The sequence below is a fragment of the Bipolaris sorokiniana genome (genome assembly GCF_000338995.1).
Source record: "Bipolaris sorokiniana ND90Pr unplaced genomic scaffold COCSAscaffold_7, whole genome shotgun sequence".
Classification (NCBI taxonomy): Eukaryota; Fungi; Ascomycota; class Dothideomycetes; order Pleosporales; family Pleosporaceae; genus Bipolaris; species Bipolaris sorokiniana.
Genome location: NW_006911901.1, coordinates 873206 through 897948, shown reverse-complemented (window position 1 = coordinate 897948; position 24743 = coordinate 873206). Strand labels below are relative to the sequence as shown.

At 52.0% G+C, this 24743-nt stretch overlaps 8 protein-coding genes across 8 annotated transcripts; 4 read left to right on the top strand and 4 right to left on the bottom strand.

The window, feature by feature from the left end:
• Positions 1-906: 906 nt before the first annotated feature.
• Positions 907-3999, top strand: COCSADRAFT_181387 (uncharacterized protein; the record flags this gene model as incomplete). The annotated part of the gene is made up of 2 exons (XM_007701913.1): positions 907-1837; positions 2512-3999. The coding sequence occupies 2 exons, from the start codon at positions 907-909 to the stop codon at positions 3813-3815; spliced, it is 2235 nt and encodes a 744-aa protein (XP_007700103.1). The 3' UTR covers positions 3816-3999.
• A 1230-nt stretch (positions 4000-5229) lies between these two features.
• On the bottom strand, positions 5230-5724 carry COCSADRAFT_89641 (uncharacterized protein; the record flags this gene model as incomplete). Its single annotated transcript, XM_007701912.1, has 2 exons — positions 5230-5313; positions 5374-5724. The coding sequence occupies 2 exons, from the start codon at positions 5722-5724 to the stop codon at positions 5230-5232; spliced, it is 435 nt and encodes a 144-aa protein (XP_007700102.1).
• Positions 5725-6324: 600 nt separating this feature from the next.
• Positions 6325-8464, top strand: COCSADRAFT_117419 (uncharacterized protein). Its single transcript, XM_007701911.1, has 2 exons — positions 6325-6713; positions 6775-8464. The coding sequence occupies exons 1-2, from the start codon at positions 6687-6689 to the stop codon at positions 8341-8343; spliced, it is 1596 nt and encodes a 531-aa protein (XP_007700101.1). The 5' UTR covers positions 6325-6686; the 3' UTR covers positions 8344-8464.
• A 991-nt stretch (positions 8465-9455) lies between these two features.
• COCSADRAFT_36833 (uncharacterized protein) lies at positions 9456-11203 on the top strand. The gene is made up of 3 exons (XM_007701610.1): positions 9456-9695; positions 9771-10257; positions 10307-11203. The coding sequence occupies exons 1-3, from the start codon at positions 9594-9596 to the stop codon at positions 10930-10932; spliced, it is 1215 nt and encodes a 404-aa protein (XP_007699800.1). The 5' UTR covers positions 9456-9593; the 3' UTR covers positions 10933-11203.
• Positions 11204-11624: 421 nt separating this feature from the next.
• On the bottom strand, positions 11625-14703 carry COCSADRAFT_36832 (glycoside hydrolase family 5 protein). Its single transcript, XM_007701609.1, has one exon. It carries the CDS (start codon positions 14244-14246, stop codon positions 11667-11669), a length of 2580 nt encoding a protein of 859 aa, XP_007699799.1. The 5' UTR covers positions 14247-14703; the 3' UTR covers positions 11625-11666.
• A 437-nt stretch (positions 14704-15140) lies between these two features.
• On the bottom strand, positions 15141-16477 carry COCSADRAFT_322974 (uncharacterized protein). The gene is made up of 2 exons (XM_007701910.1): positions 15659-16477; positions 15141-15605 (listed from the first exon to the last, which is right to left on the bottom strand). The coding sequence occupies exons 1-2, from the start codon at positions 16269-16271 to the stop codon at positions 15343-15345; spliced, it is 876 nt and encodes a 291-aa protein (XP_007700100.1). The 5' UTR covers positions 16272-16477; the 3' UTR covers positions 15141-15342.
• A 358-nt stretch (positions 16478-16835) lies between these two features.
• On the bottom strand, positions 16836-17559 carry COCSADRAFT_322966 (uncharacterized protein). The gene is made up of 2 exons (XM_007701909.1): positions 17288-17559; positions 16836-17226 (listed from the first exon to the last, which is right to left on the bottom strand). The coding sequence occupies exons 1-2, from the start codon at positions 17411-17413 to the stop codon at positions 16987-16989; spliced, it is 366 nt and encodes a 121-aa protein (XP_007700099.1). The 5' UTR covers positions 17414-17559; the 3' UTR covers positions 16836-16986.
• A 75-nt stretch (positions 17560-17634) lies between these two features.
• On the top strand, positions 17635-24139 carry COCSADRAFT_199649 (uncharacterized protein). The gene is made up of 5 exons (XM_007701908.1): positions 17635-17833; positions 18036-18329; positions 18381-23302; positions 23353-23502; positions 23558-24139. The coding sequence occupies exons 1-5, from the start codon at positions 17808-17810 to the stop codon at positions 23752-23754; spliced, it is 5589 nt and encodes a 1862-aa protein (XP_007700098.1). The 5' UTR covers positions 17635-17807; the 3' UTR covers positions 23755-24139.
• The last annotated feature ends 604 nt before the right edge of the window (positions 24140-24743 follow it).

Genomic DNA, 24743 nt, shown 5'->3' with positions numbered 1-24743 from the left:
CGCTAGGAACAGCAAGGCTATCCATATTTTATACATGACAAGAAGACGAGATCACGTTTTCCTTGTGGGGACCATTCCGGTTAAACCATGGTTTCGAAGACTATGGATTGACAATGTCAAAAAAGGTGTTGGTGAGATTCGCTAGATCAATATTTGGCAAAATGTATCGCGTGGTAATGTCTGCTTGAATGGTACGATATTGTCGTATCAGGGTAGCCGAATATCCAAAAACTACAACTGTATGTCAAGTTCATATATCCGATCAGTGATTCATCATCGCTAAACGCTTCTTAAAAACGGAATTAGCGCTTCTTGACACAAGGTTAACGACCACGACAATAACAACAATTGGTTCTGGTCTACGTAACGCGAAACCAATATAATACTCTGTAGTAAATTCTCGTAGCTGATGATCGATTGCAATAACCAGATATCAGATACGGAGTGCACACCTCGGACCTCCCTGATTCCAACAATGGGTGCATGATTCCAACTGTGTTCAAGAAGACATGAGAGCGGAAAACACCATGAATAGGTAAACGCACGCTGACTGTGTGCACATGTCTGATAGGCTACACTGCGTGAGGTGAACCGAGTTTTCCAAGGAAACCAGGAAAAGTGGGGAGTTCTATCCCATTCCCACAAAGTGAATGTGAGAGCGCACAAAGACCGCACATGAACCAGTGACATACGAGAACTCACCAAGTGGGTCTACGCTGCGTGTGATAACAATAGTCCACCTACTATGCTCAGTCTTTCCATCCCCTGTGGGCATTCACAGATCTCATGACTCCCAGGTTTTGATCAAGAACCTCTTTTCATATTCTTCCTCAACTAAGGTCTACTCGAAACAACAAATACCGTCCAGGAAAAAATACGAGACATTCCTTGGGTCAACAACACATCATGGGAAATTTCCATTCCTCAAAGCCTCCCGAGAAGCGGTCAGAGTCCAGCGCATCTACAGGCGAACAAACTCTGCCTCCGCTAATCGAAGGACTGGCGACTTTGTCGATTACTGACCCGCTATTCAGTGAACGGATGGAAGATGTCGCCCACTTCTTCCAGGGAATGAATTATACAGAGACTATCGAGTTCTGCTTGGGATTCAAAAGACCAAATACTCCGGTACTTGCTGAACACGTTGTGCTCATTGCGGTGCAGTATGGCGAGCTGGATGGCGAGCGCCCTGCACTGTTGGATATTGGAGTACACACTGTCAAACGCCGAGGCATACAGGAGAACTGTGCATGCCCTGGACCGCATAGCCTGAACATCATTCGCAACGTATCATACCATCACATATGTATGCAAGATAATGCGCGTTATGTGAATCTCCTGGGAGGTACTCTGGATTCTCAGAGAAACCGCTTTGGATGCACGCGGTTTGTAGACGGAAAAGAAGCCAAGGTTGTGCTAGAAGGTTTCTTCCGACAACCTGTCGAACCCTTGCCATCGAGAAAAAAGTGTTATCCTGTTTCAAACAAGTCTCTAGTCCCAGGTGCTTGCCCCATTGTCATTCTACAGGACGGCTCATGGCAGCGTCATTCACTACTCAATGCTCTCAGTCTTGAACAAATCATCGGAGAAAATATTATATCAATGATAAGCACGCAACAAATTGCTCACGAAACAGGCTTTGGCTGGCGCGACAAGACTTTCACATTGGGGCAACTCGCTACCGATCTCAAGATCGACTTCCCTGAACACCGGAGCGCTGCCGACTGTGCTGCATATTCCCTCATAATGTGCATACAGATGGTTATGCGCTCAAAGACACCACTGGCGAAGCAGCCAATTCAGTCTATCGTCAACGTTGCAATGCTGCACAGCCAATGTAATCAACCGTTATGGGGTAATGAACACCATTGTTCGAGGTGCGGACAACACGATCACATCCGCAAGAATTGCCGTGTGATGCAGATTGTAAGGATGTGTTCCAAATGTGTTAAAGCAGGGAGGCACCCGGCTGCGTGGTCGCATGTGCCGCAAATGTGCTCCTGGTAACACTGCTCGTCATTGCCTAGTCGGTTGGGAAGAAGCAATGTTCATAATTTTGGAGATGGTGTTCCGCTTCTAGAAAAGTATGTAGTAATAGCATTTATAGAAACGCAAAGCATCACTGTTTGCTGGACGATGCCTGCACCTTCACATGTGAACATGTGAACAGCACCAACCGTTTGTGGCGTTGGGCTGAGACGTTGTGTTTGCGGGATGAGATCATCAGTACCAAGCCACATGTGGCGGCAGCAGCCGCCGCGCACCCTTCTTCCACACCTCAAGGGTCACAACCTGTCACTTGTCCTCTACAAAATCTTATTTGCCACAGCGCATTTTGGCTATCTCATAGCATATCCATACACGTACACCGACGGCGCGGTTTATTCTGTATCGACCTATTGTGCCTGATACAAGGCTGGGGTCTCCACACCTGCTTTCCCCGCATCCCACCTTGTCAGGCCATCTCCACGTGTTCGCGACTCAAGTCTACAAAGTACCTCTCGGCCATAGGTCGTTGGATCTTCAATATTAACACCACACCAATGTCAAATCCTATAATCAACGGCGACAACGAGAGCGCTAGCGCTCCCCGTGATCATTTGAGTAACTTGCCCGAGGAAATCTTGCTCCAAATCTTCGAAGCCGTGGGCCGCAATGCCAGGCGCGACCTCTGTAATGTGTCGCGCGTCAACAAGAAATGCCATCGCCTCAGTGATGCCATTCTCTACAAGAGCATTCTTTTCGATTCGCCAGAGCTACATCTCACCTTTAGCGAGTCGCTGAGTCGGCGGCCCCGTCGTGGCTCTGCTATTCACGAAATCAAGCTCTCATACCCTTCTTCGGAACTGTCGCAACTGGCCCTCGACGCACCAGTACATGGCTCGTATCTCGACCCCAAGAGATCAGATAGCCTTTCACGGACATTGTCTATCATGTCGAATTTGGAAAAGTTGGATATCTCAGTACCAGATGTGTTGCTGCATGGCATTGGAACCTTGTTCAATGGTCCGTTCGATCTCACCTGTTTGAAGACGTGTTCGCTATTCTACCAATGTGCCAATGATGCATACTGGGACCTCCGCGAAAACATTCACATATTCGCTCACCCGTCTCTTGAGACTTTGACCATTCGACGAGCGAAGCTAGACGAAAAGGGCTTTGACCACATCGAGCGACCCCACATGACAGCGCTAAAGCGTCTCCATTTGATCGAGTGCGACATTAACGATGATTCGCTTGGCGATCTCCTTGAACTGCCCGAGGCGCTTGAGGAATTCGTTATGACGCAGACAGAAGAGCCAGAGCCAGAGTTGGAGGAGAGTTCCGATAACGTTGGGGACTACATCTTGGCTGCACAGTCGCAGGCGGAGTTTTTGAAGAGCATCACAATCGACCACCCGACGCTTACTGGACGTAAGGTATTACGAATGAGAGAGTTTGCAGCACTGGAGACCTTGCGCTTGAACTGGGACTATCAACTTTTTGGAAAATCGTCCAAGCGACCAAGGCTCCACTCAGTCGGATTACCGCCGGTCATGGAAACGCTCGAGTTCTTCAACGACCTGGGAAGCGACAATGAAGTTACGGATCTTTTGTTGGCCACGATCGAGCAAAAAGACGTTGTTGCGAGAAACTGGAAGAAGCTGATAGTAGTTGAAGGGGAGAGTGGGGTTTCTCGAGAAATCAAGGATGCGTGCAAGGCAGCGGGACTTCAGCTAGACATCATCGGGGCTATGGATGAAGATTCAGATGAGGACTCAAACAATGATTCAGATGAGAACTCAGATGACGATTCGGATAAGGACAGCGAGTAATTTTGGAGGAAAGTCGATCTTCACCAGTATCCGCCTAAACGTATGCGCCGCATGACGCTGGAATACCTGGTCGCACTCGACCAAGTGATTTTCAACAGGAGCCTCGCCGTATCAACTACGCTACTCATCATCGTATTGCACGCTTCAAATCGCATCAGGTTCGACTTGAACTCTGGGTAATGCCATGACACATCATTGTAAAGACCGATTTTACTACCATGATGTCGTTTCTCGATATCAAGAGGTTGTTAGATTGATATTCCAAGGACTTTAAGCGGCTCTTATCACGCGAGGCCACATCAGTACGGATTCCAGGAATGACGATTGTAACTAAGAAAGTACCCCACGTCCAGGCGAGAACGATGAAGTCAGCACACGCGACCACACTGTGTATGCCTAGTCATTCGGTTTATGGAATTGGTCAAGTGTAGGTCGCGGATCAACCGTGCATGGGGGAAGTGGTTCTTGCACCTGCCCAGGCACTCATCTGTTACACATCCCAGGACTATTTGAGGCATCTGTTACAGCAAACCAAAGTCGTCGACAGCGTAGAGTTGGGCAGCCTATTTCTCACTTGCGAACTACAGATCAACCTCTAAGTCTATTTCTTTCAATGGCCCGTGGGGTTCAACAAAGCGGAGGAAGTATTCTTCCTATCAAGACCACACTCGATTAGAAACATTCTTAATCCTAGAAATATACATAGATAAAATAACATACACAACACTACCTAGATACCTTAATACCACTATATCTTCACACATCCAAACAGGAAATCCTCTTCTTCTGCCTTCTCCTTTTCTTACCGCAAAACAAGCGTATACCTCCCTTTAATCACTACTCTCGCCCTTCTCCCCACTCCATTTCCCCCGTCTCGCCCTCTTCCCCTTGCCATTCCCCACTACATCCTCCTTCCCACCCTTTCCTCTGCGCAACCCACTATCCCGCCACCCTTGCACATACATCCACACATGACGCACGAGCACGAGCACCACCATGGCTATGCTTTCAGCCTTGAGTTTGATGTGTGTGGCGAGTACGTAAGAGAAAGTAGGTCGTGGTAGGGTGGTGAGGAGAGAAAGGGGACGTAGATGATTTCCTTGAGGGCTGCGGTTGTTGTGTTCATTTTTTGGGGTGGGTGGTTGGAGGAGCTGGGGAGAAGGAAGGGCAGGGGTATGGGAGGTTTTGTAATGGTGGTGGTGGTGTTGACTTGGCGGGTTGTGAAGCGATGCTTTTTTGGTATCAATGCATTGGGGTCTCCTGCGTGGAATTTTGTGAATCCTGTGGAGCGGCATTTTTAGACTTGCAGCCATGCATGGTGGTGCGTGGCTTCCAGGGTTGAAATAAGGTATCGTTGATAGTGCGGTCCAGAGGTTTGATCAAGATATTTGCGGACAATGGGAGATAGCGCTTTTCATCTATATATCCCACGTTTGGTGTCTGTGCCGTGATATGCAGCGCCAGCAGGCAGTTCGAGTGGCCTGTCGTCAAAAGTCGGCTGTAGCAAGTCAGTTCAACAGTATTCCCAGCCAATGTTACTTGAGATGAAAGAACGAACCGCTGCGACGTATCCATCAATTTGCTGGGGAGGCAGAGGATCCAGTCTCCCACTCCCTTGCAATTCCTGAGGTCCACTGTATTGCTCTTGGATATCGAGTTCTTGTGAACGTAGCAGCGCTCCTTGAGGATTGCTCTGCGCACCGGCTGGCGCGGTATATTGGTATCCCACAAACGGTGTCATCTGGTCTTCCTGCATTTTGCGTATGGCCTTTTTGCGCTGTCGTTGTTTTCTGCACATTACACAGAAGATGACCGTGCAGAAGGCCCCTATTATGACTAGACAGCCGAGGCCAACGATGCCTCCGATAACGGCAGGTTCCAGATATGTGCGGCGGTGAAGGGGCGCCATGTTTCGCGGTATAGCCTGCCACGTTTTCGAGCTGGTATCGGGTTGTTACTGTACATGGTATCACATATCAGGAACCCGGGGGTTTGATGTATTTAAACATGACATTGGCCCGGGGTGGCTATGCAATGCGTTCAAGCCACGAACTTGGCCTGACGCAGCCATTGGCAGGATGTAGTGGAGCGTCTGCGGGTTGTTGGGGGCCTAAATGTTCATCTGCCCATTGTATTTGCCAGGCTTGCTTGAACGGATGTGACATCCAAGTGGCTTGAAAGTAGGGCCGAGAATAGAATGGCAAAATGAGGAAATCTGAGTGCGGATCATAGAAATATAGTCTTGACGAGCAGGCCATGAGGGTGATGATGTGGAGGTGCCCTGAGTGTGCCATCACGCCTACCCGGGGTCTACAGCAGTCCCGATCAAATTCGTATTCGCATAACAAGTGGCTTACACTGAAACCGCCAACTGCGTAGAAAGGTATACACGTGACGATGTCTAAGAGTGTGGGTAGAAGTCTCCAAGCCGCTTGCGCTAGCGCCAATGGATGACGCGCGATTCGGCCTAAATGAAGATGACGTGCGGCATCTAGCTGGCCATGCAGATCAAAAAGATATCGTATGCTCAATATTCTATCCAGCATCGCTTCTTCTTCCTCTCCATCATATGTGGACATTGACGATGCTGGGATCAATAAACTCCCGACTGCGCTAAGCTCGGCTACAATTCTCCCAGCCACGGCTGAACTGACATCACGCGCCAACGCAACCACCCCACCACTACGCATTACTGCCTTTTGCGCCGCAGTCACACTGCATAGCATCTTATCGCGCTGATCGCGGAGCCTACAAGAAGAGACTGCTGCGCGACACTGCCCCAGTCACAAGTCCCCAGCATCGGCCACTCAGTTCGGAGTATGCACTCGCCATATCGACACACCAGAAGACGTCAACACTGCAACAAACAAAATGGATGAGGACCTGCACATGCTTGAGGTATGTGGACAAGGAGAACTGACTCAATACGCGCCTCCGCTAACACGGACGCGTCTTACAGGAGGAATATTGCCCGCCAATAGACCCCACACTTCTCTATACCATCTATTCAGACTATGCAGGGGAACCAGATGCCGTTGCCCGCACCAGGGAACTGTTGGAGACCCTGAAGGCCACAGCCGAAGTGGAAGCACTTAATTTCGACCCCTCTGGTAGCAGTGGGGGCGCCGTGCAAGATAGTCCAGACAAAAGCTGCACCGACGCCGATTCTTGGGGCACCCAGACGGTAACAACGGAGCACTCGTCCCTTTCAAACGACTTTGCTTCGCTTAGTGTAAGTGGGTGTTCAGGAAGCCCACAGGAATCATTCGAGAGTGGATACTACAAAGACACGGAACAGTTTGATGTTCCTACCAAGGAACTGCTGCTCGCCGAGACGTTCCCCGGCTTGCGGCTCGCCCAGGTGACGCACACGCTGAAAAAGTGCGGTTACGATTACGACAAAGCAACGGATGAGCTACTCAATCATGTCTTCTTCGATGATAGTAGGAAGAGCCCTACAGAGGAAAGTCCTATTGCCAAGGGTATTGAAGCTTTTTCTGAAGACCATCATATACCGCAAAAGAAAAAAAAGGGCAAGGCAAAGAAAAGGCAGAAAGTGTCTTTGAGCAATGTTGGGGCTGATTACTTTGTTGAATCAGATGCGCCGACAAACCGCTGGCAGAACACAAGCCGCGATGTGGAATTTGTCACGTCGCGAACGAGCGTACCAGCAAAGACTGTCTCGTCGCTCTATCATGCGAATGGCGCATCCTTGTCAGCGACTGTATTGGCCATTGTGAGAAGAGACATTGAAGTGCACAAGAAGGAAGGGCAGCCAGATGCTGCGCTGGTGCAAGACGCAATCACCCTAAACGAGAGTTTTCCTTCGATCGACTTGGAGCATGCCATTGCGGTCGTGCGCCTGACTGTCCCATCAATCATCAAAGCCAAAGAACTCGCAAAGGCCCTCACCCAACAACCGGCGAACGAAACAGGGGGCAAAGGTGGCATCAAACTTGACTTGCGATATGCTCCAGTCGATCTGTCTGATCCCTCGGAAGTAACCAAACTGCCCGTCCTTGCGCCTTCTGCCAGACCGCGTGACGCCGTCTCTACCGCTGCTGCTCGAAACGATGCGTTTACAAAAGCATCCGGCGCTTATCGCAGAGGCAAATCAACGCCGCTCATGAGGCAAGCTGCAGCATACTATGCGCAAGAGGGCCGTGACCTCAACGCCAACCTGAAAGTCATGAACGCAGCTGAAGCCGATTCTTTAGTTTCGTCGCAATCAGGACCTACGTACCTTGACTTGCACGGTGTAACTGTTGCGGATGCGACTAGGATAGCAAAGCAACGCACCCAAACTTGGTGGAACGGCCTCGGGGAGCGCAAGATTCCCGAGTGGAGTGGCCCTGGTCGAAGAGGTGGAGGCGATGTCTTCAGAATCATCACGGGTTTGGGTAGGCACAGCGAAGGCGGTCGAGGTAAACTGGGGCCTGCGGTGTTGAAGACATTGGTAAACGAGGGTTGGAAGGTTGAGGCTGAGCCTGGTGAGTTGTACGTCACAGGTTTGGCAAGAAGAAGATGAACTTGAGCCTGGATCTGGAAAAGATGAGTTGTATACAGGCCATTTCTGTGTCAATGTTGTTTCAATATACCCTTGTGTATGCGCAAAAGCGCAATGATATGATAAATGATCAACATTGTTGCAACAACGATTGAGTAAACCAGAGGGCGTTGAAGTTGGCATGCCCCTATCCCTCTCTCGACGTGTTAGCGCCGCGCCAAGTCTCCCACCGTTAACTGACCCACACTCGCCTTCCCCGTGCCCCCATTTTTCCCATGGCCATTACGCACGCAAGAACAAATCTCGAAACACTCGACAGCTTGTCGATAAGCTCTTCCTACATGAACAGTCGCAGGGCCAAGGCGCAATCGCCCTCGTGCCTGGGTTTCAAAACCAAAACGCGCGTTTTCCCCCTCCCTCTTTCGGACATGTATGGCGCCGCGGCGCGTCTGCCCGTTTCATGGGGGCTGCGACAGAAACAGCTACACCATTTGTATGCGAAAGTCGTTCTTTTGGGTAAGGATAAGCTTGCCCGTTGACAAACGGTGTGTATACACATTGATTGCGAAGGAGTAATCGCCCAGCACCAACTCGATGATGCGAATATTCAATTGATGTTTTCAAACCCTTTCCAGCATGGAGATGGGATATTGCGACAGCAATATTATCAACTCGCTCATCGTGCGAACATGTACATCTACCAGAAAGATAGTCATCGTTCTATCCACATAGTGGGCCCACCCACGTAATGAACGTTTCGCCCTCAAGGCCTCGTAGTCACAGACTACCCGCATTGTGCATGCCTTGCAGCACCTGCACCCGCCTGAGGGTCTGTCCACCCTTGCGCATACGCAACATGATAGCCTCACAATCGGGATCGCTACCAACACAGTAAGTCAAGGATGGAATAATGGAATAGCCAGTTTGAACGCGTCAACCTTTTGATACCGGACGTGCCCAGCCCCGATGGCGGACCCTTGCTCCAGTGCAAGAGAAGAACGAATATATAGAAGGCAGCTAGAAAGTAGACAATTGCTTTTTTGTTATCAAGTCAAGTATTCGATACTCGTTCAGTTAGGCGGTTGCAAGCACCGTTCACGCATATACATATATATACCATCAGCCTTATACATTCTGCTGCCAGCCAGCTTCTTCTTTACTGTTCCTACACAGAGTACTTTCATACACCGCTGCCGGACAGTCTCTTTTTTTCGATACGACTATCTTTTTGAGAAAGATATCACGATACGCTATATTTCACAAACGCCATCATGAAGTTCGACACTAGCATTCTTCTTGCCTCTTTGGCTGCTTCCGCCGCTGCTGCGCCGGCTGCCAGGCCCAACAATATTGCTCTTGGGAAGCGCTTTCCTGTGCGTCTACTTTTTATTTCCTCTAAACGGCATTCGGTACTGTGATACGGGCCATCATAACTAACAAATATTCAGGACGGAACCGCAGCCCAGCAACTCCCCGCACACTTCATTTCCACCGTCCGCCGCCTCTCAAGCGAGAAGATTAAGACTAAGCGTCAGCTCGATGGTCTTCTCGACAGCCTGAATGGCGGCGGCCTTGGTGGTCTCCTTGGAGGACTGACTGGTGACGGTGGTGGTAACGACGAAAACGCTCAGCAGGATTCTGGCAACGCTCAGCAGGATTCTGGCAACGCTCAGCAGGATTCTGGCAACGCTCAGGAGGGTTCTGGCAACGACCAGGAGGGTTCTGGCAACAATCAGAATGCTGATGCTGGTGCTGGTGCTGGTGCTGGTGCCGAGAACGATGCAGGTAACAACGGCACTGAGGCTGCTGGAGCTGGAAATGCCGCTGCGGATAATGGGCAAGCTCAGCTTGAGGGCGAAGATGAGCAGGCTCAGGGAAATGCCGCTGATGAAGATAATGCCCAGATCAATGGGTTCGGGGGGAATGATATACAAGGTATGTCTTTTATATTCTGAACTCGAAGTCATATACTAACGCTTCTCAGCTGCTGGACAGCAAAATGCTGGTTCTGCTGCTGCACAGCAGGGACAGGCTGGTACTGCTAACACGGCTTCTGCCCAGAAAGGAGCAGGAAACGCGGATGCAGTTGCTGCTCAGCAAGGCCAGGCACAGGCTGGTAATGCTAACGCAGCCTATGGTCAACAAAACCAGGCAGCTAATGCTGGAAATGCCAACGCTGCCTCTGCTGAGCAAGCCCAAGGTCAAGCTGGCAGTGGTAACAATGCTGGTGCTCAGCAAGGACAGGCAGCCAACGCTGGAAACGCCAACGCTGGAAACGCCAATGCTGGAAATGCCAACGCTGGAAACACCAACGCGGCTTCTGCTCAGCAAGCTCAAGGCCAAGCAGGTGGTGCTAATAATGCTGCTGCCCAACCATGTGCGGGCGCTGCTGGCGCTGCCGGTGCTGGAAACGCTGGTAATGCCAGTGTAGCAGACGCCCAGCAAGCCCAGTCTGGCAACGCTGGTGCTGCTGGTATCGCATCCGCTCAGCAGGCTCAAGGTCAGAACCAAGCCAGTTCCGCCAAAGCCTCTGGTAACGCTGCCAATCAGGGCGCCACTGCGGCTGGCAAGGCTGATTCTGCTCTTGCGGACTCCCAGGAGGAAGACTAAATACCTTTATTCTCTAGTTAAACACTGGGAGATAGTGGGGACTTGACGAGAGCAGGGAATAGGAAGAAGCGGGAGAATAAGAGTGGTGGTGAAGAAGAAGGAAGAGGAGGGGTTGGGAATATGAATGGAAAGGGGGCAACATAAGAATGGAGACCTAAGGAGATCATGACGATGATGAGGTGGTAATGTTACGATATATTTGGGAAGAACAAGTGTACGATCGCTTTTTTTTGCTAGGTAATGGGAATTATGAACTGGTTTTGTTTGGGAATGATTTGAATTGACCTTTTTATTTGACAGTGAAGAAAACTTGTATGAATAGGTTATTCTGAGCAAACAGAGAAAGAAAGGATACGGATTGAAGTGGTTATATTCGTGTAAGATTAGGATCATCAATTTACCAAAGGAGGAAATTCCAACAACACAGATATCAATAAGATACAGTGACAGGTTTTTTTATTTAAAAAAAAAGCGAGGTTGCAGCACAATAGTTCATTCCATACGTAGTACGATTCGTATATACACCTTCTTTCCAGTATCAATGCAAAAAAAGTACGCACATAAAAAAAAGAAGCCCAGAAAAAACAAACGCCGTATTCACCGACCACCAGCTCCTCATATACTCATTCATATCGCAGCATTACTCGCATCATCCCTTAAACTCCTTACCCCCCCCCCCCCCCAAAAAAAAAAGAGAAAAAAGCGTACGAGGGACGACCCTTTCCATGCCATCGTCATCCCCCTTGCCACCCCTCAACACTCGCATTAACCACCACCCCGCGTCGATAACTCTCCGCCAACCCCTCAAAAGAATCCAGATTCTGGACTCCACCACCAGGACACTTCCAATCGCGGTCATACGCCTTATCCGGCAAGATACCGGCCTCGCGTCCGCGCCGATAACTCCACTGCGTGCTACTCTCCGTCTCCCACGTCCAGTAGAACCAGCCCCAGCCAGCCTCGAACGCGTCCATCTGGCCTATGGCGAACTGGTAGAGCCATTTTTTGTATTCGGGGGAGTAAGACGAGGGGTCGGCATTTGCTTGTTTACAAGAACACTCTGACGATTGGAGTGGACACTGCGGAGCGAGGACTGCACTGGTTTTATCGGTGGGTTGGAGTGTGCCTTCCCAGCGGGAACCCGTGCCCACGTTGTTGATGTACTGCGTGCAATCTGTGTCTGCCTGGGACCACTCGCCGCACATTGTGGGGCCGAAACCCGTTTTAGTGTTCATGCTGCGTTTGGATTGCTGGGTCCAACCCTCGCAGGCGAAGTTGAGCTTGTCGCGGTGTTTGAGCTTGAGTTGGTCGGTGTTGAAGATTACGTATTGGTGGACGTCGAGGAGGAGGTCTTTGTTGCCTTGGAGTTTGCCTTGCCAGTTGTCGAGGCCCATGAAGCCGTCGCCGAAGATGATGATGGCGGTTATGCCGTCGGACCGGATTTGGTCAATGGCTTTTTGAGTCCAGGCGAGGACTTTTTGCGTGTCAAGTTCGACCATGCGGGGCTCGTTGACGAGGCCGTACATTGTGACGAGGTTCTTGTAGCGCTCTTGGGCGAAGAAGACGGAGAGCTTGTGGTGTACTTCCAGACTGCGTTCGGCGTTTTTGTCGCCATCGGTGCCGTTAAGCCAGCCAATCGCACCCTGACGGCCAGAATGATTCCATCCGTTCTGACTACCGGGCGCGCCGTGGAGATCGAGGTTCACGCGAAGGCCGTTTTGTCGGCAGTATTCAATGCCGCGGAGGAGGTAACGCCATGACACCTGCGGCACGTATACATCGTCATCGTAGGTTTGGACCATCCAGTAACCAAACGGGAAACGGACATGGTCCATGCCAGCCGCCCGGATCTCAGCAAACGTCTGTTTGGTGATAAAGGTCGCGTAGTGCTTCTCCAGTGTCGATTTGGCTTTGCCGGGCCCCAGCTTACTAAGAAACGTCCATTCGTCCACTACATTATCCTTTGATCCAAACTGCGAAAAGAAGGATGGCGTGATAAAAGGCTCGAGGTTGAGCCATCCACCAACATTGACGCCGCGAATCGGCATCTTGCCATATTCGAACTTGTCTGACAGCTTTGGTACGGACGGGTTGGCTTGAACGTCGTCGTTCCATGTCGAGTTGAGTCCAATAATGGGGAGGCCTCCGACAAGCTCATTCGTGTAGGTGACATTGAAGTCTTGAGTATCTAACCAAGACCACGGGTCTAGTATACCACCCCGATCCTGTTCAGGCACGCTGTTTCGATCTTTGCCAGCGAGGTTGCTAGTGGATGGCCCAGACGACGAGCCAGCTGCGGGTCCGCTTCCGGTGTTGGCGGGGCTACTACTCTTGCCAGAAAGGACTACCCCCACGGGTATGATGATGGCCAGCAAAAGTATGACAGACAGTACGCCGATCAGTATGCGCTTCCGCTTCTTCTTCTTTGCGAGCTCCTCCTCAGAGTCGACTGTCGGCGCACCACCTCCACGCTTCTCCATCATGTAGCGGTATTCTGAGTCGTCATCAATGCCTCCCTCTTCTGCCAATGGGCCACTGACGACACGCCGCTTTTTCTGCTCGGTCCTGTGCTGCTTCTCCTGCCTCCTTCGATCCCTTCTCTCCTCAGCTTCCGAGGCCGTGTACTTGGATTCACGTCGTCGTCTCCGCTCTTCTCTTTCGTCATCAGTGCGGGAGCCCCGCTTCCGCTCGAGCTCGTCCTCGGTCTGACTGGCCTTCAGCTCAGCTGCTCTCCGTCGCTCTTCGCGCCGCTTTCTTGCCTTTTCTTCATGGATAGCGGCATCGCTCTCGGCAGCGCGTCGCCTGGCCTCTTCCTCTTTCTGCTCCTTTCTCTTTTCTGCACGCTCCTCCTTTAACCTCTCCTGTTCGAGTTTTTTCTCCTTTCTTCGGACTTCCTTCAAGTAGTCCTCATCGTAGTCGTAGGTTCCCCAGCCACTCGACTTTTTGGCATTGGTCTTGTCGAGCTTTGCGAGGGCATCCAAGCTCAAGGGCGCAGAGCCTCGGCTGCCGCTGCCACTTCCATCTGTCTTGGAGTTGCGGCGCGAGCCCCGCGCTTTACGGGGAGCTGACGACTCGTATTCGGTATCGCTTTGTTGTCTTGAGCGACGCTGAGGCCGTGGTAGCGCGTCGCCTTGGGAGTCGGTAGCTCGGTGGCCTTTTCTTCGCCGCCCCTCTGCGTCTTGTGCTGCGCGCTCGCCCTGAGACTCTCTACGTTTGCGTCTTTCAGGATCTACATCGCCGTGCGATTCTCTGCGTCGTCTTCGCTCGTCACCGTGGGGCCGTCTGCGCGAGGGATCGCGGTCGCGGTCGCTCATTGGAGGAGAGTTGTTGGCTGCAAGCAGCTCTTGTGGGTTGGGAATGCGAAAGCGCGGTGTAGAATCGTGGGGGCTACAAAGCACTTCATACAAGCTTGAACATGACAAAAAAAGAAATACGCCGAGACGGGGAAATCACGACACGGGTGAAGGACTCGGACTGGTTCTCAAACTACCAAGGGCCTGCGCAATGGTAGCGAATATGTACAATGGCGGCTGGCCACATGCACGAATTCAAGCTTGCTGGGATGTCGAGGTGGTTGCTGGGGTGATTGGTGTTGATGGCTTACCTGACGTGGCCGAGCCGCTGGGCAGTGGAAACTGCTTGGAATGCCATCTTGGAAGCGCGGCAAACTTTGATTCAGACCAAGTTTACGATGTGATTTGTTGTGCGGCGTCAACAAAGCAGATATGCTGCGGTTGCAGACTCGTCAGCTCGTACTCGGTCTCTCCTGCTATCACACATCATATTGTGCCGCTGTGTCGCTAACAAAAGTTGCATGCATGCCAACCAGTCTAGAACGCAAGCGGTCAAAACCCAAGTCGTGCAGACAGCCCTCTGAGCCACGACAGTGCGTCATTCGACAAGTGCCGCACACCGCTGGAGCGTGCATTCTGTCGGGTACAGAAGACGACCAGGCCCTGCGTCAACAGGGCAGGCAGATCTGCTCAGCCACCCGTCCACCTCTATAACATGACATCACAGCACGTGGGAGCGACCCCTGGACCCCCACTAAGCCGTGTGTAAAAATCATCATAGTGTATTGAGTATGTATGTATGTGTATGTGGTATCATAGCGTGAAAAGTACAAAAGAAATGCGCCGTGGCGGATACGTCTTTTTCCTATCCGCCAATAAAGCCCACGAAGGCACACCCGTGCCTCTCCAACAAGTTGGTCGACGGGTAGTAGTGACGGTGCAACAACGATGGCACCGGTTGTATAGAACTGATAAGCCAGTGCGCTGCCCAATACGAAATAGCCAACCGGCGTTCATGGCAGCATACAGCGCGGCAGTCCTTTCGGAAGAGGAAGTGTATGGCAGCTCGCGCTGCGTGGACGGATCAAAGGAAAGATTGTGACTCAGAGGTAGGTGTTCACGAAGCAGTCACGCCCTGTGAAGAACCAGCAGCATCCGCAGCGGCGGGCGCTTTGCCCTTGTCGGCAGTCTTCTTATCATCATCGCTGTAGAGGCCGTGCTCGTAGATGTAGTCGACCACCTTGTCGGGAATGTAGTAACGGATGCTCTTACCGCGCTTGCGGAACAAGCGGATCTTGGTCGATGAGACATCGTTCTGGATGAGTTGCGGGATGACGCGGATGTTGTGTCTCCACTGCTGTAGTTGAACAAGGGCATCGTCTGTTTCGCTTTGAGTCAGCATTTACAAGGCAAGCGAGTAGGGAATAGCCTACCAATATCTGTGCCACTGCGTTCGAGGATAAAGGCGCCATAGTGGCCCAAGATCCTGCTCAAATCCTCACGAGCCCACAGTCCGGGGGTGCTCATGGTCTGGATTAGGTCAGCGCCGGCGAGCAAGGCAACATGGATGCGGCGCTTCTCGCCATTTTCAGTAGCGATGCCTCCCATGACTTCGTTGAGCTCATAGTCAAAGTGGTCGAGGACCTTGACGGTGGGGAGGTATTCCTTGTGCAGCGGCTCCCAAGGGTCAACACCGATCCAGGTCGAGCTGTCTTGGACAGCGATCCTGGTCATGTTGATTCTGTGCTGTGCAGAGGCCAAGCCGGCCTTCTTGTATGCATCGCCGACGGGACTAAAGAAGCCGCCGACGACTTCAAAATCGGTTTCGAATTCGCAGTAATCAGCCGCTTCTTCGAACATGCGCAGATGAAGATTGGTGGGCGGGGAGAAGGAGCCACATGATACTAGCACTAGCGGCTGCTTGTTAGGGTTGGAAAGCGTCTTCTTCAGCCTCTCCTTGGGAAACGTGTAGTTGTCGAGCGACATGGCTTCGGCGTTGGGCACTCCGGCATCAAGCAGGATATCGCGATTAGTAGTCGAGGTCATGGTCGCGATTTGTGAGGCGGCCGGGGCAGTGGCCGGGTGTATGGGGGGCAAGGGCGTGTGGTTGCGGCGAGGGGCCGGATCTTGTTTGGGAGATTGGACTGAGGAGAAGGGTCAATTGGCGGTGGGGAAGAGACATTTATGAGTGAAAGGCTTACGAATGCTGGGATAAACGGGGTTGTCCGGTAGCCTACCGGCGGGCTAGGCGGTAGTGAGAGGCACGCGGGTAGGGGTCTGTTATGACGCGGGGCTGTTGAGGCGACACCCGAGGGTCGCAAAGTGCAAGCGTGGGGCGAAACCGAAGGTGGTTTGGGGAGGCGGATGCGAGCGTGTTTGAGTTTGGGAAAAAGGTGGATCTTGTGGGAGCAATGGGGACGTAGAAGCGGGCGAGAGCGGATGAAGATCAGGAGCAGCCATGTTGTATCCTCATACAGGCCAGGCGGCAGCGGTTGAGACTGTTTCGCGCGGGCGGGCGGGCGGCGGGGCTATCGAAGTCTTTTGCTCTCGCCATTCATTACTCTATCCGTGCCACTGCCACTGCCGATCTGGCCGTGGACCCGTGGCTGCGAACTACTTGTATGGCCCACGGTGCATGAAACTCTTTTTTTTTCGCGCCCCCCAAGCATGCGCCGACATGCAGCCCAAGTCTGCATCCTCTGCTGCATATACATACCTATATGTACTACATACCTGGCAATAGGTAGAGTGTACAGCGTGCTTAGTCATGTGGGAGTGCTTCACGTGAGCGATGTCGGCATTTGGGCGACCCCACAGGCACTGTGGCTTGTCGCGGAATCAGCAGGCACAGACGGGCCGTGGCAGTGGGTGGAATGCTGAACAAGCAGCGTGATCTGGCTGCTGGCTGCTGGCTCCAACCCGGCCGTGGAAGAGCACGCCATGTCGGATTGGACATGGAACCTTGGCCTGACTCAACGATAACGCTTGTGTTATTCTTGTCCTGGCGCGTGCGAGTGGTCTGGTCAGAAGGGAGGGCGGGATAAGGCTGAGGGAGGACAAACAGTATCCCGATGGCGGGGATGAATGAGTGGATGGATGGATACGCACGACCCGCACAAAGGCAGTTGCGGCCGGACTTGTTGCAGAAGCGAAATAGAGGCAAGTAAATAGAAAGTGCTTGAGTACATGAAGAAATGGCTTCGGGAAACAAAGAATTCATACAACTACGACTGCAAAAGCAAGCACTGGCGGCGGCAGCGTCGTTCCAACCCAGCGCAGCCAGTGCAGTCGCAGTACTTACAGTGCAGGTGGCCGGGTCGCTATCGATAACGGCGGCCGCTAGTCAGGTCACGTAACTAGCTCCGCCGACCTGGCATCGAGGATATGGAACCTCAAGTCTTCGCAGCACTCATTGCAGCATTACCACATCTCTTTCTATACCCATCACCATCCCACTAGAGCATCTGCTCACCTGCTCTCGCTGGACCCTCTCTGCACCTCTCCTTCACCCCGCCAACCCGTGCCCTTGTGTGTTTGCACTCACCGCACTCGCTCGAGCACCCGCCTCATGGCGCGTTCTTGATGGCATCCAGAGGACCTCGTCAAAGGTAAATACCGTTTGCTTTGCTCGACCCGGGGCCGCCCCAGCTCTTCTCCACTTCACCGTCCACCTTCATCTCCTGCTGCGGGCGCTTCAGCCTCGTCTCATTGTGCTTTGCCGACACACAACTTGCTGCATCCCACCGGCGCCACCCTGTCCGAGCACGTCTCGATTGCACAAGCCTAAAGTCAGATTCTCATGTCGTCCAGAGTCACTCGCTCGCAAAGGCGCCAATCAGGCAATCCCCACACAAACAGTACACCCAACTCGCTGCCTGCACCACCCCCTCAGCCAGCCCTCCCGCCGCCCCCAACAGCTCGTAAGAGGAAGTCTGCTGCGCGCGACGACCAGAGCCCCGAGCAGCCCGACATTACAGACGCTCCGCCTGCCCGTTCCGCCCGCAACAAGCGCTCCAAGATTGACCTGCAGGAACCACCACCCCAGCCCAAAACCCGCTCCAACAAAGCAAAGGGCAAAGCCGCCGCCGTAATGTCTTCTTCTGGGTCTGTGCCAAGCGCTTATGATACCCATGAGCATGCGCTGACTGTCAGTAGCCCACCATCAGATCCCATCGACGAGAAGTCGACGCCACAGCCCTCGAGGCGCACCAGAGGCGGCCGCAAGAGCGGGCCTGATAGCTCTCGGCGGCAACCCAAGCCTTCCTCACACACCGACCCCGACCCCGACACGCCATCCACATCCCGCCGAAGCTCCCGAAGGTCCAACAAGATGGAAACCGATACCACCATGGAAGACGCCCCTCCAGCAAACGCTGAAGAGGATGCCCGCCAATCGGGCGATGATCATAGCAGCGATGATGAGCACGCTGACGAACACGGGGAGCGCTACGATCAAGAAGACGACGACGACGACGATGATGATGATGATGACGACGATGACGACGATCCCTTCACTGGCGGCTTTCTTGGACGCAACCCCCACAGTCTTTCTGCTCTTAGACAGCTGACAGGTATCATGGCGGGCACCACACAGCGCCTGCGTGGCATCCTGGAGCAATTGCGTTCGCATGATGATACTGTACAACTGGCGGCTCTTAATGAGCTTTCTGAAGTACTTCTCATCTCTACCGAAGACAATTTGGCTGGCCACTTTTCTCCCGACGCATATGTCAAGGAGCTTGTGAAGCTGATGCAGCCCAATGAGTTCACAATGGAAGAGAATCCAGAAATCATGTTGCTCGCCTGCCGCTGCCTTGCCAATTTGATGGAGGCGCTCCCCCAAGCTACCGCTAACGTTGTCTACGGTGGTGCAGTTCCTGTCCTCTGCTCCAAGCTGCTCGAAATTAATTTCATTGACCTGGCCGAGCAATGTTTGAGCACATTGGAGAAGATCTCCATCGAATTTCCTGGAGTTATTGTGCGTGAGGGTGGGCTTACTGCCTGCCTCACATTCCTTGATTTCTTCGCCACCAGCACACAACGAACAGCTGTCACAACTGCGGCCAATTGCTGCCGCAATATCCCAGAAGATTCATTCCCTGTCGTGCGCGACGTCATGCCTATACTAGAGAACATCCTGAACAACAACGACCAAAAGGTTGTTGAGCAGGGCTGCATCTGCGTATCTCGCATTGTTCAAAGCTTCAAGCAGCACGAGAGTAAACTTGAAGAGCTCGTCAGCCCAGGTCTTCTAAAGGCCATTCTACGGCTCCTTCTACCAGGCACCACAAACATGATTGGAGCCAATATCCACACCATGTTCCTTCAGGTTCTTGCGTATACCGCCAAAGCCAGCCCGCGTCTATCTGCAGAGTTGCTCAAGATGAATGTTGTTGACACTCTGTATCAGATTCTGACCGGCGTCTCGCCTCCAACGGGCACAGAAGACGTTGCAGCCAAGATTGACTCTGTAGTCATCATGCAAGCTCTTATCCATAGGCCCAAGGATCAGGTGTTTGAGACTCTCAACGTCATTTGCGAGCTTCTACCTGATGTTCCTCAGCAAGGCTTGTCATATCTCGACGACCTCTTCGACGCTGGCTATCCCGGTGACGACATTCTCCCTCTTTCTTCGTCGAACAGAAAAATCATGAACGAAAAGCGTATACAGCTGCTTGAGGGGTGCAAGGCCAAGGTTAAGCGCTTCGCAGTCATTCTTCTGCCAACCCTGACAGATGCCTATTCCAGTACTGTGAACCTCAGCGTTCGACAAAAAGTACTTACTGCTCATCTCAAGATGTTGTCCAACCTCGACATCGACATTCTCGAGGAAGCCCTGCGACCAGTACCTTATGCTTCGCATTTAGCGTCGATTTTCACTCAACAAGACCACCCATCTCTAGTCACATACGCTTTGCAAGCTGCTGAACTGCTGCTTAAGCGTCTCGAGTCGATATACCGCTATCAATTCTACCGCGAAGGTGTCATTTCAGAGATCCAACAACTTGCAAATCGTCCGTGTAAGACGTTGGACAGTCGGGCTAAAGAGTCGAAGTCTACAGTAGGAGCCCATGTGACAGCCTTGGGTGATAGTATTGCTTCTTCTGCTGAACCAGAAGCCGAGTCAGAAACTGGCAATCCGAATGATGGAGTCGATATGGAAATGCACTCCGATGACGAAGGAGACGAGGTGGACCTTGACGACGACCCAAACGCGAGCAGCCAAAACCGAGACGATGACGATGAATCCGACTCGTCCTCGTCCTCTGACGATCAGCACGAACCACCACCGATGCCCAATGTTGAAGACATAATCACCCTTCGCGCTAAAAAGTTCATCGAGACGCATGAAAGGGACAGCGACAAACCCACCCGCGACAGGGCAATTGCAGTATTGGAAGATCTGAAGGCGCTTGCCAACGAAATCAAGGCTTGTGGTTGCAAGGGCACTGCAAGCGACTTCATGAACCTGTTCACCCGGTTAGCATCTTATTTCGAGGGCGATGCGCTTGAAAGTATCACCAGTTACGAGCTCAAGTCGTCCAAGATTGTCGATGTGCTATTGGAAGTCTTCTCAAAGCCGACGTTTTCAAAGCATGGCGATCCTAGACCTATCTTCCTGGAGGCTTTCATGGGTGGTAGTGGCCAGAGCAAGATCAAGACTGCCAGCACCGCGTCTCCTGCAACACCATTCAGTGTCTTGGTGCACAAGCTTCAGGACCTCTTGAGTAGGTCCGAGCATTTTGATGTCATCACCGTGCATCAGAATATGTATGACAATCGGGGAAGCGCGACCTCCATGTTGGCTAAGCAGCTTCGGCTGAAGCTCGTCGCCGATGATGATTCAGGCATTCCCAAGACATACCGCAACATCATGGTGTCTATCCACGCTATTGCAACGTTCAAAGCCTTGGATGACTACCTCCGTCCGCGTATCAGCCTTGCAGACCGTCCTCGACCGGCTCATCCTAGAGATCAATTCGCTCGCGATCAATTCGAAGCCATGTACGCCCAAGCTCTTGCTGAAGGTCGGGCGCCTCCACCCCCTCGAACACCATCTGATCCAGCGAGCCGTGCTCCAAAGAAGCCATCGCGTTCCAAGCCAGGTCCACCAGATTCACCCCAACCAGGGCCTAGCTCCGCTACACGTGAGAAGACACGGCGGTCGAGCAGACGTCAGCAACAGAACCCTCCGCTACCACCGCCGCCCCCGCCCCCAGCCATGCCTCGTTCCAATAGCGGTCAGGACCCTGTCGAATGTGCCGATGAATCTCAGCTCTCCGATCCCGAGTCTGTGGATGAAGATAGTGCCTTGAATGCCATAGTGGACGATCTAGAGGAAGACCTCGATGAGGATATGCCAGATCCATCTGCCGTAAGCGTCGAAGTCGCATCAACAGGCAAAGCCACGGCCCACCAGGAAGACGGTACGAGGATTGCAACACCGGTACAAGGCACACCAATAGCGAAGCCACCTTCAGAGGCCAGGACTCCTGCTTCACGATTGTCTGCACTGTTGCAGAGTTCAGCTATGCGCCAAACCCTGGGAGGAGCGGCGAGCGCTCTTTCGTATGCAGCCGCGGTTCAGTCCACTCCCCAAGACTGGCACATTGAATTCAGTGTGAATGACCAGCCACTCTCGAACGAGACTACCATCTACCGTGCTGTACACTTCACACGATCTCAACCACCAGACGGTCCTTTGCGTTCAGTATGGAATGGCATTCATACAATCAAGTTCAAGCGGGTGCAGGGTCCACCACCGAGCGAATCCAGCTCTTTGACACCGCCTCCAGAGTCAAAGTCCGACGCTTCAGGCATGCCAGCTTCATTGGATGAACACCCTGTGACATCTGGTATCCTCAGGCTGCTTAGCATACTTCACGGATTGAATTCCCATCTTGACGACATCCTCCTGGCGAACAAGGAGCAGATCAAACTCAATGCGGAGCCGCTTTCGCAGTTTGTCAATACGAAGCTTACTGCGAAGCTCAACCGTCAACTTGAGGAGCCTCTCATCGTAGCTAGCAACTGCCTCCCTAGTTGGAGTGAGGATCTAGCCCGCTTCTACCCGTTCCTATTCCCATTCGAGACTCGCCACCTCTTCCTGCAGTCTACCTCGTTTGGTTACTCACGATCAATGACGCGATGGCAGAATTCGCAGCCCACGAGCGATTCACGAGGCGACCGACACCGGGATGAGCGACCCTTCCTGGGCAGACTCCAGCGCCAAAAGGTCCGTATATCACGATCTCGAATCCTCGAGTCTGCAATGAAGGTCATGCAGCTATACGGACACTCTGCCAGTGTATTAGAAGTTGAATACTTTGAAGAAGTAGGAACCGGTTTGGGACCAACTCTTGAGTTCTACTCGACTGTTTCTCGGGAATTCTCCAAGAAGAAGCTCAAGCTCTGGCGAGAGAATGAATCAAATGACAGCGACGAATACGCTTTTGGCAAGCGAGGACTATACCCCGCACCAATGAGCGAAGAAGAGGCGAATAGTGAGAATGGCGAGAAGCGCCTCGAACTGTTCAAGGTCCTAGGCAAATTCGTTGCCCGTTCCATGTTGGACTCTCGTATCATCGACATCTCCTTCAATCCAACTTTCTTCCGCATCAATGACGGTTCCAGCACAGCCGTCGTGCCATCTCTTGGGGCCATCAAGACTGTCGATGAGGGCCTGGCCTCATCGCTGTTACTGCTCAAGCAATTTGCCGACGCTAAGAAGAAGGTTGACGACAGCGATTTGAGTCCAGAAGAAAAGGCGGTAGCCCTCCAAGAGATTGTCATACACGACTGTACTGTGGAGGATCTAGCACTCGACTTCACTCTACCTGGCTATCATTCAATCGAACTCATCGAAAACGGCGCAAATACAACGGTCACGATTGAAAACGTCGACTTGTATGTGGACAAGGTTATAGATTTCACTTTGGGCTCCGGTGTCGAGCGCCAGGCGAACGCTTTCCGTGAGGGCTTCACAGAGGTGTTCCCGTATTCTGCACTCAAGGCCTTTACTCCAGACGAACTGGTCATGCTTTTCGGCAGGACTGATGAGGATTGGTCTCTCGAAAGTAAGTTCAGACTCTCTTTACATCGTACGGTTGTGCTAACAATACCTCAGCATTGGTGGACTCGATCAAGGCAGACCACGGCTACAACCTTGACAGCAAGAGCGTGCGCAACCTATTGTCTACGATGAGCCAATTCAATGCGCAAGAGCGTCGAGACTTTTTGCAGTTCATCACTGGCAGCCCCAAGCTTCCAATTGGAGGTAGGATCCATCTGATTGTCCCACAAAAATCACAGACATGCTAATCTTTTCGCAGGCTTCAAGGCTCTCACACCAATGTTCACAGTTGTTTGCAAGCCCAGCGAGCCACCATTCACATCCGACGACTATCTGCCGTCTGTCATGACCTGTGTCAACTATCTCAAGATGCCAGACTACAGCAGCGTCGAAATACTGCGGGAAAAACTCAGCGTTGCCATCCGCGAAGGCCAGGGCGCTTTCCATCTTTCTTAAAAAAAATGCAAAGTGTAGGTGTGTATAGTTTGGAAAACGAGGGGAGGATGGAGAGAGATATATGTATACCCTTGGTGGTGGAGTCTTTTTCCTTGGGCGCCACCGGAATATATTGATATCCATGGCTTTTTTTGGAAGATGCAGATGGCTTTTTTTGTTCATCATGCATAGGTTCTACACTCTTATGAAACGTATGCATTGCGGGGTAGTTTGGTTCTTTCTTCTTCTCCTCTTTCTTTTCCTGAAAGGGAATACGGTGTTCGAAGCGCATGGTAGTTACTTTGGGCCTTAGTAGTTTTAGTCTGTAGTTGCTACGCAGATTTTTTCACATACATTGGCAGGTTAGCCTTGTCTCTCTCTTCTTTCCCCGCTAAACTCATGGGTCATAAAATAGGGGGGAGGGGAGGTAAGCAGCAGAAACAAACCCATCGAACCTCAGTATTGGGTTCAGAGCACCCGCACACCGTGCAACCAGCAACCGTAATTCCCAATTACGACCATCAAATCAGCACTGAATTTAAACACCCCCCCCCCTCTCGAGATCCAACGATTCTTTCAGGGTCTCTCTCTCTCTAAGCCCCCCCGTCCCGTTTTTTTTCTTCTTTCCCTTGCAAGGTGTGAACGGGGGGGTTTGTCACGCGCGCACGTACCTTCCCGTATTTCTTGTTCTCGTTCCTAATCGAAATAAAGGGTGTGCGCGGACCCATGTTCGCGTGCCTGGGTTTGGTCTGTACTTAGTACGTGTGAGGCTCCGAGTGCCCGAGCGCGCGGAGTGGGTTGTGTCGGCGTATCCGCTGTGTGTGGAATTTGATTGAGTCGCGTATTTGAGGTGCTTGGGTTTTGAGGATGAAGGAAAGATAGAGAGGAGGGGAGATGGGGTGGTGTTAATATTGCATTGTTTTTTTGGGGGGGTAGAAGAGATGATGATGGTTTTCTTGGTTTAGATATCGGGGGTTTTGTTGTACGGTACGAATGTGGTTTGATTAGTG

What these genes read in the sequence shown, in the direction of transcription:
- COCSADRAFT_117419 (XM_007701911.1), top strand. Translation starts at nt 6,687, where the DNA reads ATGGATGAGGACCTGCACATGCTTGAG. An exon ending in AGGACCTGCACATGCTTGAG is followed by an intron (nt 6,714 to 6,774) that starts GTATGTGGACAA and finishes CGCGTCTTACAG; the next exon opens with GAGGAATATTGCCCGCCAAT.
- COCSADRAFT_36833 (XM_007701610.1), top strand. Translation starts at nt 9,594, where the DNA reads ATGAAGTTCGACACTAGCATTCTTCTTGCCTCTTTGGCTGCTTCCGCC. An exon ending in CTCTTGGGAAGCGCTTTCCT is followed by an intron (nt 9,696 to 9,770) that starts GTGCGTCTACTT and finishes ACAAATATTCAG; the next exon opens with GACGGAACCGCAGCCCAGCA. An exon ending in CGGGGGGAATGATATACAAG is followed by an intron (nt 10,258 to 10,306) that starts GTATGTCTTTTA and finishes AACGCTTCTCAG; the next exon opens with CTGCTGGACAGCAAAATGCT.
- COCSADRAFT_36832 (XM_007701609.1), bottom strand. Translation starts at nt 14,246, where the DNA reads ATGAGCGACCGCGACCGCGATCCCTCGCGCAGACGGCCCCACGGTGAC.
- COCSADRAFT_322974 (XM_007701910.1), bottom strand. Translation starts at nt 16,271, where the DNA reads ATGACCTCGACTACTAATCGCGATATCCTGCTTGATGCCGGAGTGCCC. An exon ending in ACGCAGTGGCACAGATATTG is followed by an intron (nt 15,606 to 15,658) that starts GTAGGCTATTCC and finishes AAAGCGAAACAG; the next exon opens with ACGATGCCCTTGTTCAACTA.
- COCSADRAFT_322966 (XM_007701909.1), bottom strand. Translation starts at nt 17,413, where the DNA reads ATGTACTCAAGCACTTTCTATTTACTTGCCTCTATTTCGCTTCTGCAA. An exon ending in ATCCCCGCCATCGGGATACT is followed by an intron (nt 17,227 to 17,287) that starts GTTTGTCCTCCC and finishes CGCACGCGCCAG; the next exon opens with GACAAGAATAACACAAGCGT.
- COCSADRAFT_199649 (XM_007701908.1), top strand. Translation starts at nt 17,808, where the DNA reads ATGGCATCCAGAGGACCTCGTCAAAG. An exon ending in TCCAGAGGACCTCGTCAAAG is followed by an intron (nt 17,834 to 18,035) that starts GTAAATACCGTT and finishes CATGTCGTCCAG; the next exon opens with AGTCACTCGCTCGCAAAGGC. An exon ending in CCCCAAGCTTCCAATTGGAG is followed by an intron (nt 23,503 to 23,557) that starts GTAGGATCCATC and finishes ATCTTTTCGCAG; the next exon opens with GCTTCAAGGCTCTCACACCA.